The 12,092-nt window shown below is 40.2% G+C and overlaps 1 protein-coding gene across 1 annotated transcript in view; it reads right to left on the bottom strand.

The window, feature by feature from the left end:
• LOC124255389 (1-phosphatidylinositol 4,5-bisphosphate phosphodiesterase epsilon-1-like) overlaps window positions 1-12,092 on the bottom strand; it is an 87,340-nt gene that overhangs the window by 57,580 nt on the left and 17,668 nt on the right. The window contains 1 exon segment of the mRNA XM_046689298.1: window positions 7,042-7,774. Within this exon segment, the coding sequence (XP_046545254.1) occupies window positions 7,042-7,774 (733 nt within the window).

The following is a 12,092-nucleotide window of genomic DNA, read 5'->3' as shown; positions in this document are numbered from 1 at the left end:
AAATTCCTGGAGCAATGCACTTCCTGCTCCCTGGTGTGCCCAGTGACATCATGCTGAGATATTGTTAATACAAGATGCAAATGGTGTGATGATGTTTTCCGCTAATTTCATGAATGTAATGAAATGAATAATAAGACGACACTGTTTACAGCTTAGCATCAGCCCCCAGGGACAGATATCTGTCCTTCAGAAACTAAGTCAATTAAATCTCCCCAAAAAGAAGTTCTGAAAAGACTCTCAGTATCGATCTGTTCTGTATTGGGGATCAAGATATTTAGCACAGACTCAAACCAAGAGCTCGAGGAAAGGTCTCGGAGTGGGTTTTGTGACAAATAAGATGGAAAGATTCTTGTGAGTGTTTTTTATCTGCCATTATTGTGGACTGAGCAGGTTCTATGACACCAGACAACACTTTGAGTTGGCACTCAAAATGGCTGCTTGAATTCCTCATGAAGTAAAATATTAATCGACTTATATGCATCCAACTTAGCTGTTTTGCTTTTCTGGAACTATTTTCATAATTACTTCATAATCATTGTTGACATTTTGGTGATCTATTAGATTTGATTGCATTGGTCAACATTTGATTTGTGTGTGTGTGTGTGTGTGTGTGTGTGTGTGTGTGTGTGTGTGTGAGTGAGTGAGTGAGTGAGAGTGAGTGAGTGAGTGAGTGAGTGAGTGAGTGAGTGAGTGAGTGAGTGAGTGAGTGAGTGAGTGAGTGAGTGAGTGAGTTTATTACTGTTTCAACATGACAATATGGAAGGAATCCTGAATGTATATTTAACAATTTGTGGAACCCGGAAAACCTAAAACCATAATCAGACAAAATTTGGATTGGAACCTGTGACATGTTTTTGTAATGATTAGGGATGAAACAACAACTCGGCAACTGTGCCACCCATGTTCCCTTCATGTTGACAATAACTTGACTTAAAATGAACTACTTGCAGTACAATGAGTCATTGTTTGGTAATGCAAATCATTGCATAAAGTCATATTCATGAAAAATTATCAATAAAAAAAACAGGCAAAATGAAACACATTCAGGCAAAACTGTTTAACATCATCATCTCAGTTTATTCCATGGATCAATTTCAAATATGGAGAGATAGTTTTCTGCATTAAATAGAGGCGAACTGTCATAACTAAAACAGAACTAATTGAACTTTTCTATTCCTGAAACAGATCTCAAAATTCTAATTAAGTTAAAGCTCTCATTCCAAAATGGTTTTGACCTATGATATGCAGGTTTACATGATTTGAATTATTTGAAATAAAACAAAGCCTAATTTACAATGATAAAACATTTTTATTCTATTTCCCTTCAAATGTGAGAAACAGTTGTTAGGAAATTAGTGTTTAGTATGTTCACCAACAGCTTGCTGGCTGAACCTTCAACCCGCCTCATGGGATGATACATGTACATTCATATTTGTCTGCATTTCTAGGTGCTGTCATACAACATATAACCAGCTGCAAGTATACACTTAATTAGTTTTGCTTCTCATGTCCTTGAGAGATGAATGGGAGAGTCACAGTAATTTCCCCTAATACAAAGTCCTAAATCTCTTGAGTCTTCACCACTAACTGAAGCAAGCTGGGGCCTCCGGAAATAGATAGACTTCAGCAGCATGTACAAGCCTGACAAACAGAAATAATGTTGTAGGTGTTTTGCTTCTTTTACACCCGTGTGCACTCTGATATGGGTCTATTTCAATATGCTGTAACTTAAAACTCCGGAGGTTGTCTTCGATCGCGAGCATTTCAATAGGAAGAAGTCATTAAGTTTGTAATTGCTGCATTTTTTTGTTTTCACAGATTTAACACTACGTTATTTCTAAGTCAATGGAATGCTTTAGAGAAGTAAATCGGTGAAATGGATCTGTTCACGAAGTGCCATATTTTTCACATTCTACTTTAATTGGGCCCTGAGGCAATGACAGTTTTCTAAACAGCTTTTTCACAACCTTCTAGGATTTTGCAATAAAATATACAAGCATCAATAATTTATATTCTACCAGGCCATTTTAGAATCCTGCTTTTGATTGGTCCTTAAGCTGTATGGAATCTGTAGATTAATTCCAAATTTATCCCTGAACTTTCTTCCAAAGATACTTGGGTAATATGAAACTGCATCACAGTGTTCTGTAGGACATTGTGACATCATTGTTACTTACTATGCCATCACAATCAAATGACATCATTAATCTCTGTCACAAAAGGTCATTAGGGTTAGCTGGCCTTCTTATACTGAAAACACTGATTTCTACTTTATATAAACTAATACATAAAAATAATTATAGTTTCAGACACTCATTTATATAAATTTAAACTCCTCAGCAAGGCTAAGGATTTGAAATTAAACTTCAATTAACTTAATGTAGTTGATATCAAAATACTGGGGTGAGATTCTGTATACCATTTGAATTTGCTCATCATACTGTATTCTTGCTTTCTTTGGCTCAGCTAAGATGAGGCAGGGATGGTCAAGTCATTAATGGTGCAATCATTTGCTGTGCAGAGTTGTTTCCATTTCCCATATCAGAAGGTGAGGTGAGGTGAAATTTGGTTTAACGTCGCGCTTGAGAATATATCGCTCATATGACGACGTGCACGCGTGTGCATGTGTATGTGCAGCTGCTTGTACTAGCCCAGACTGAAGCTGGTTTTATAGTGCTAGCCCACTGAGATACCATGCCGCAGTGAAGCTTGAATACCCCACTCAGACACGTTATACTGACTCCGAGCCGACCAGTCCTTGTTGTACCCATTAATGCAGAGTGCCAGGCAGGGACCAACAAGTACCATATTTTAATGTCTTTTGGTATGACGCGGTCAGGGATCGAACCCGCGATCTTCCGCTCTCCGGGCGGACGCTCTAACCACTACACCACGGAGGCGGTCCCCACACCAGAAACCTATGATTGAGTATTGAAAATCAAATTGGACCCAGATATGTTTTTAGGTTAGTCAGCACCATGCCTGTGTTTGTTGGTTTAATAAATGTGGTAAGCATATTGGACTTTTCTGTCACATCAAGGAGACTTACTGTGATATAACTGGAATACTGCTGAGAGCGGCATTAAACCAAACTCCCTCACTCCTACCACACAAGACTGTGAATCCATTTTATGATACTGCTTATGTATTGCTCAATCCGACATAATACTGCATAATGCAACAAAAAACCTCATTCAGTGAATTTCAAGACACTAATTCTTTCATGCTTCAGATTTCCAAATGGTGGTGTTGAAATACTACACTATCAGTGACACGTGGCAACTGGTGTTCTTAGCCTTAATGATAAGGGGATACTGCCGTTCTTGTACAGCGTTCAGCTGGGTACACAGTTGCCTTGTAATACTTCTGATAAATTGGGCAAACTAAATACACAACTGTCAGATTATTTTTTTTCTGGGATCGGTTGAAATAACATGGCCTGCTGTGCTATTTACTCTCATATTTGACCAACTTCACCGGGATTACCTTCGCTGATGTAGCTTTAAACAGCCGTAACTTGTAATCTAGTTGTGAAAGTGTTGAGGCAATATGATTGTGCTGGCATTTGGCCCTCAGTGTAGAAAGATACAGGTCATAAACCAAAGTTAAGCAACATTGGTCACAGAGACTTAATGGGTTATTGAGTTTCTAGGGATTGGTCTTGCACGAAACTGAAGCACATGAGTGAGTGAGTGAGTTAAGTTTCACACCACTTTTAGCAATATTCCAGCAACATTGCAGAAGGGAACATCAGAAATGGGCTTCACACTTTGTGCCCATGTATGGAATCGAACCCGGGTCTTTGGCGTGACAAGCAACTGCTTTAACCACTAGGCTACCCAACAGCCCCCTGATGCACATGTAGCACATGCAGTGGTTTGGTTTGGTTCTTGTTTTATACCGTTCTTCTCAGCTATATTCCAGCTATATGGCGGTGGTCTGTAAATAATCAAGTCTGGACCAGACAATCCAGTGATCAACAACATGAGCATCAATCTATGCAACTGAGATACAATGACATGTGTCAACCAAGACCAACAACATGAGGTGAGGTGAGGTGAAATTGGGTTTAACGTTGTGCTTGAGAATATTTCGCTCATATGACCACGTGCATGCGTGTGTATGTGTATGTGCAGCTGCTTGTACTAGCCCAGACTGAAGCTGGTTTTATAGTGCTAGCCCACTGAGATACCATGCGCAGTGAAGCATGAATACCCCACTCAGACACATTATACTGACTCCGAGCTGACCACTCTTGTTGTACCCATTAATGCCGCGCGCCAGGCTGGGACCAACAAGTACCATTTTTTAACGTCTTTTGGTATGACGCGGCCGGGGATCGAACCCGCAACCTTCCGCTCTCCGGGCGGACGCTCTAACCATTACACCACGGAGCAACAACATGAGCATTCATCTAGGCAACTGGTATACAATGACATTCAGTGATGCTTCCTTAAGCACATAGTTTTCTTTGATAGATTTTCATACAGCAGTGAATGGATACCAGGTAGGATGGTAATATGACCATTATCCTTGTCACGGTTAGCTCAGACTGTAATATCCAAACGAACCACGGAATGGAAATAACCGATGAATACATACGCCATTTAGAAAATCATAATAAATTGAACAACTCTTATATTTGGGGTTCTGGGATTCGAACTCACACTCTCAGAATGAGGCACCAAAACTCCTAATCCACACAGCCACCTTGGCTTCCACAATAGTATAGATCACATACTTTGTGAACCCTGCTCATGAATAAATTGTGATCAAAGAGTAGCAAAGCTGTAACTATTGCTGATTGTATATCACATTCCTTCTTGAGTCCATGTTTTCACTGCCCTGTATGCCAACCCTTTGTACTTAGAGACCTGTGCACAGAGAGACTCTGTGTTGTCTTGGATTTAGTAATCAAGCACTACACCACCAAGATGGAGCCTCATTAATCCAATACCTACTGAAAAGTAATAATATTTAGCCGTTTCCCTGATTTCTGCAGTACTCAAGTCAACCAATTTCATACCATACATTCACAATAACAACTTACACTGCACCCAGATCAACCCAGTCTGGATCAATAACATATCACTCGACAGACAATTACAGATGCAACTTTCACCACAAAAACAACAATTTCCTCATTCCCGTGACACTAGGAGATTCGTACATTTAGCTCCATTGTGAACAACAACAATTCCAATGTAAAACTCCACTACCATCGGCCAACCTGACCCCAGGGAGTGTGAATCAGTTATAATGCAGACTTATCATAACATTAGACAAGAACCCTCTTCACAGCCAAACTGCACTCATCTGATTGCTGATGACTGTTCCTGAAGCCCTTGGGTAGTTCCATGTTCCATGTGTTCTATGGCCATCTATAATTATATATCTCTGTCAAGGGGGATATGATGTTGTGACTCTTATACACTGGACTTTGGCCAACTCTGTGGGTGGAATACTGTATTGGAAAATGAAAATTGTTTCTTATCCTTTCTATCTATTTGTTCAAGAATCAGCATATGTCCATCCATAACTTCAAGATCATCTGTTTAAATTTGTTTTCTCCTTATCCCATCCATCAGCTTATGTTTTCTAATAATCGTAAATTACATTTCTCATGGTCACACACGTGGCGTTGGTGCAATCTGATAATGTACCATTAGGCTGTATGTTAACTGTATGCAGTTGTCAGAAAGCACAGTCTCTTAACTGAATGAATAACTTATTGGAATTGATGTACAACCTTGACTTCCTGCAGCAATCAATATTTCTTATAGTCATCCATAGTCTGAATCTGATGCCACATTAGGCTGGCAGACACAGCATTTTTCAGAGACACATGTTCCAAAGTGGGCTTTGATTGGTTTAGGCCTTTGACACACATTGTGTGTCTTCAGATGTCATAAGAGACCTGTACATTAATAATAATAGCAATAATAATAGTGCACATTTATAATACGCTCATTTCCACGCTTGCATCATGCTCAAGGCACAAAAGTTAATAGTACATAGGAAGGGATAATGACAAAAGTTATTATGGTTCATAGAACTTCATGCGGAAAAGAGGAGACTTGATTTGAATGACACAAGCGTTGGATAAAGTTTCAGATCTTCGGGGTGAAACGGTACGCTCTTACCATAATACCGTATGTATTGCGATACAAGACCTTCGTTTCTGTTTGGTATATGAGATAAGAGCACAATGCAGAAAATTGACATATGGCAAAGAAATGCATAGATTTTGACAAAACGATTTGAGTTCTAGACATTTTAGGAAAGGTATAAAAAGGTTAAGAAATTGACGTTACGAAAACCGAAAAAACCGAATTTTTGGATTGCAAAATACCATGGTTCTACTGATACCACGGTATACCATTTCACCCCTATCAGATCTTGGGGAAGAGAGTTCCACATGTAGGGGGCATGATGTTCAAAGGATACATCGACTACTTCAGCAGGTTTCAGCAGACTCAGGACCCAAACACTGACTACTTCAGCAGATTTTGGCCCTTGACTCAAAGCACATACACTGACTACTACAGAAAGTTTCAGCACGTGACTCAGGACCCAAACACTGACTATTTCAGAAGGTTTGGCCCTTGACTCAAAGCACATACACTGACTACTACAGAAAGTTTCAGCACGTGACTCAGGACCCAAACACTGACTACATCAGAAGGTTTCAGTGCTTGACTCAGGACCCAAACACTGACTACTTCAGAAGGTTTCAGTGCTTGACTCAGGACCCAAACACTGACTTCTTCAGAAGGTTTCAGCGCTTGACTCAGGCCCCAAACACTGACTTCTTCAGCAGGTTCTGGCCATTGACTCAAGGTACATATACTGGCCACTTTAGTTGGTTTCAACCCAGACATGATACCAACACTGAACAATTTGGCCATTAAGTCATCTCTTACTGTCAACAAGACACAGCCCTTTACAGCTCTTGACACTCCAATTTGCAATCACTACAATACACTTCCCCATGTTAGATGTGTGAATGTTACAATGTAAAGATCAGCAGTGGGTACCTACCTTGATGGCTTCAGCAGGTGTTGGTCCCTGACACTTCTCAGAGTCATAGTACAACTGCAGGTACTGCTGTTTCAACCACTGCAGCTTCTTGTCTGTCTGGTACTGTAGTTTGTGGGATGCCCGTACCAGACACTTGAGACCATGGTACCAGATCTTGGCAGTATGTGCAGACGCAATGAACCACAACTTGCGGTTCTCTGACAGGTAGGTTCCATACAGAATGGTAATACAGTTGTGCTCATGACTAATATCCTCCAACCCATGGCGCTTGGACACAGCAGCAAGATCAACAGTTTCATTGTCGAAATACACTTCCTTGATGACAGTCACATCAATATAGCCTTCCTCTAGGTTATCACAGACTTCCTCGCCCGTTGTGTGGCGAGCACATAGGATTTGCGACCCATTGCTCTCCACTTCACCCTTCAACACATAATCTGGCGTGGTGTTGCCAGCGTGGCGTAAGCGCCTCCATGATGGTTTCCGCCAGGTTAATGTGGCATTGTCAATCTCGAGTCGGGGTAGCACATGCACGCGACCACCGTCCTCCTCCCATCTCACCATTGTTGTCCCATGGTTCATGCACTGTAGCCAATGATGGTTCAGACATGCCACCTTGGGGGTGATGATCATGACCTCATGGTCACTGTACAGAGGTCGAATAGGTTGGTAGCTGTCAAGGTCAAGGTCATAGTCACTATCACTGTCATCATCTTCAGATCGCACATGGTTCCTGTAAAAGAAAAAATGGAGGATCTCATGAGACACATTCAAGATAATTTTCAAGTTATACAGCCAAGGCTCTTACATGTCCAACCAACAAATAGAAATGGGAACAGGGAATTACTGATTCATCAAGATTACAGGAACAAGATTAAGAAATCTGAACAGAAGCACCAACAAAAGACAAACACAATACACGAAGTATGCAACATGAAGAGTTACAAAATGTGACTCTGAGACAACTCTGTGATAGGACTTTATAACTTGTGACTGGTTTTTTTCGCAGCTGATTTTAAATACTGCCAATATCAGAGGGATATTCTCTGAGGGATAAGCCAGCAATAAGACTCATCTTACACTCAAGAATATCATTTACAAAATTACATCACAATTCTAATATCCATGATGATCCAGGTTAGAATTGGTCTTCAGGAACCCATGCTTGTCATAAGAGGCGACTAACGGGATCGGGTGGTCAGGCGTACTGACTTAGTTGACACATGTCATCGTATCCCGATTGTGTAGATTGATGCTCATGATGTTGATCACTGGATTGTCTGATGCAGACTTGATTATTTACAGACCGCCGCCATATAGCTGGAATATTGCTGAGTATGGCATTAAACAACAAACAAAACAATTTCAAACCTGAGATGGAGATGGAAAGCATTTGGATATTGTCCTCTTTCCAAATGAGATCCAGTGGCCATGTAGCCCATGTGTGTGTGATTGTGTGTGCATGCATGCACATGTTCATGTGCATGTGTGTGTTCCAAGTTATACACTGCTGTAGCAGGATACAAAACATGGAAACCAATTTATGCCATAATAAGTAGTTTGTATGAATACACAATGCCAGGTAGAAAGTGGTCAAATGTAACAAATGCTTCTAGTAGTTAGCCCCATCTGAGATCCGAACCCTCAGAGTGAGTGAGTGAGTTGGGTTTTATGCTGCTTTTAGCAATATTCCAGCAATATCACGGCGGGGGACACCATAAATGGGCTTCACACAATGTGCCCAAGTGGGGATTCGAACCCGGGTCGTCAGCGTGACGAGCCGACACTTTAACCATTAGGCTACCCCAGCGCCCCTCCCTCAGAGTCAAGCACCTAATCAGCCAGCATACAAAATCAGCCGCCTAACCAACTTAGCCACCGCGGCTTCCACAAAAGTGGAATTCAGACAACTGGTAGTCTACACCACAGACCGTCGGAGCCGTGCTAATCAGAGGGGTACACAAGGTCTGTGGTCAAGACTACCAGTTGTCCGACTTCCACTTTTGTGGAAGTCGTGTTTTTCTGAGTTGGTGACTTTGTGTACTGACTATTAGGTGCCTGACTCTGAGGGTGTGGGTTCAAATCAAGGACGGGACTCAACACAACAAAAGTACTAGAATCTGTACTTTACTGAAAAAAGTGTAATCCCAAATATAACATGTGTTACAAGTATTTTGTAGATCAGTAATAATGCATTACACCATCTTTGATTGGTGCTTTTATTGTCCAGCTGATAATCCACATGCATTTTGGATGAGATGACTGATAGTAGATCTGGGTTATCCTTAACTTCTTTTCAGCTGCAAGATGCATCATGTATTAAAAATCTAGCAGCCATATGTCACAATTACGGAGATGGTGTGACGCTTGTCTCATCACCAGACAGCTGGACAGGTGATCAGCCTCAGTTTCTAGCAATGCCTAGCAACAAAATATTGACCATAGCATCAGACAAACAGAGATTTAACAGTTTCTATAACGAGGGTGTGCCCATTACCTGGATGAGTTGCATGTCAGCTGACCTACAGCTCATTGGTCAGTTAGAGGCTGATAATCACAGCTCATTGGTCAGTTGGAGACGGAAAATCTGCTCAATTGCACCAAAGCCTGGTCTGGTTATTCTACTTACTGGTCTGATTGAGCTTAAATGTCAGCCATCTAGGGATATATCAAATGCTGGGTAGGGATCTGGGATAATTGTATTACACGACTAAAATCAGTATACGCTGCAGTTCAGTTGTCCTCTAACAGTTCCCATGAGGGATAAATATGTTTGTTATATTTAAAAGGGGAATTGTATATAATTTCTAAACTTGACCTGTAACATACAACATGTTTGTTACTTTTAAAGGGGAATTGTATTGGATAACAGAACTGTTACTTCTAAACATGAACTGTAACATACAACATGTCTCTCACTATTAAAGGGGAACTAACATTTAACATGTCTGTCACCTTTAAAGGGGAATCGTTTTACATAACACAAATGTTACTTTTAAGGGGGAATGGTGTTTGATAGCATATCTACTACATTTAAAGGGGAACCTTCTTCCATAAAATGTCTGTTATTTTCAAAGAGGAGCTACAGGTAACATGTCTGGTACTTGCCACTGGGTAGATTGCATGTCTCTAACTCAAAAATACATGTGCACGTTTTTAAAGGAGAACATACCCATGAACATCTGGGTTAGAATTGATCTTCAGTAACCCATGCTTGTCGTAAGAGGTGACTAACGGGACGTGGTGGTCAGGCTCGTGGTCTTGGTTGACACTTGTCATTGTATCCCAATTGCATAGATTGATGCTCATGATGTTGATCACTGGATTGTCTGGTCCAGTCTCGATTATTTACAGACCATAAGAGAACTCTTTATTTAAGACAGGAAGTGGTTTACAACCGTCTGCTTCCATCGCTGCTACATAACACTTGCCAGGAAAACAAAATGGCATAAAGCTGAATATTGATGAATGCGGTGTAAACTAACAAACCAACTAAAGGAGAACAGCAACAAACAATATCTCTGTATGTGAGGGAATTATACCCTTTACACCCTGTACCCATGTGCGGAATTAATTGAACTCAGGGTTTTCTGTGTGACCGGGGGTGTTTTGACCCCAAAACTACTCCCCATTGCCAGAGTATAGAGAGACAGCGGGTCACTTTGACACATGTCATTGATTGGCGGTATGACCTGGTGATCAATCAATGATTCCAATATAACTGACCTTGGAAAGCAAACTGGTAAAAAACGTTATTTTGTTCACAATTCATGTTTTTCAAATGTTCTCATATTTCAAATTCAGGGGTTTGGCAAATATGAAAGCAGATGTTTCATTGAAAATAGGGATTTTATCAAATTCTGTTATTTTAATTCAAAGATATTTTAACTTTGTATTCTAACATTACATTTACTGCAATAATGTGAGTGAGTGAGTGAGTTAATATTTAACGTCACATCGGCAATATCTCAGGCATATCGTGACGAAGCAATAATGTGAAACTAAGTATGAAAGTTTCTTCCTCTTAATGGTCCTGTTATCAACAGAAGTCTTCTCTACAAAGACATTACTAATATCAGTTTGTAGGCTGAGAGATCTCAGCAAATCACACATATATGCCAGAAACTGGATCATAATAAGATAATAGAGCAATTTGCAGAGAAAATATCAATAAAGAAGATGTTATCCACACAAATTGCTTTTTAATAAGTATTCTCATGTGGGATGGAAAAAAGATTGGCTTACAAGCCTTACCTGACTTTTTAGAAGCAAGAGTTTCTTATCATGTGTCATGTGAGCTAGTTTAACTTGAGAAGAAGCCTCAGAGATAATTATTCATGTTTGAGAGTTCTTCAATTTGGATTGCTATATAGATATAGGTTGTGTCATTCAGGACAAATATAGAATGCTTCTACTGACATGGGAGAAAAAAATCCCCTGTGTTAAAGGATACAACTATAACTTTCATAGCATTATTTAGATGCCTTGTTCAGATGTACTGGGATCTCCAAATATTTACAGAAAACATACAACTTTAAGGACAACAACTTAATTAGGGCATTTTGTGACCTTATGATGTAAACTTTTATACCGCAGTAAAGCTAAAATGGATAATGATCTTACAATCTCACTAATTGTTTTTGCTAAATTCAATGACCAGAATGGAGAACCATAAAGATGCAATTTTCTTATTTACTCACAAACTATAACACAAATAAATAAAAAATATACAACCAAAACAAAAAGATATGGCTTTGTAACACAACTTGGAGCTCAAAGTAACGCCTCAAGTTTGGTTGTTTATACAGTCTTCCAACCACAAACAGGTAATGTCAGATGATGATGTCAAACAGATGAACTGGACATCTCCTCCTGGAACCCAGTTATCTCCCTTGTCCAAAATGGCGACTCCATCACTCCATCACAGATGGACCTCCATGACCCGTCTTTAAATACACAGCAATGATCCTCCTCTCACTGGTCAAGAGGTCATACAAAATTGTCAAGGTCAAGTGAAGTCCGCGAGCCGAAAGTAGGAGTAAATTGCAAAG

Source organism: Haliotis rubra, unplaced genomic scaffold (genome assembly GCF_003918875.1).
Source record: "Haliotis rubra isolate DU_JTF1 unplaced genomic scaffold, ASM391887v1 Scf1153, whole genome shotgun sequence".
Lineage (NCBI taxonomy): Eukaryota > Metazoa > Mollusca > Gastropoda > Lepetellida > Haliotidae > Haliotis > Haliotis rubra.
Note: the sequence above shows the minus strand (reverse complement) of the source record. Positions and strands in the feature narration are given on the sequence as shown.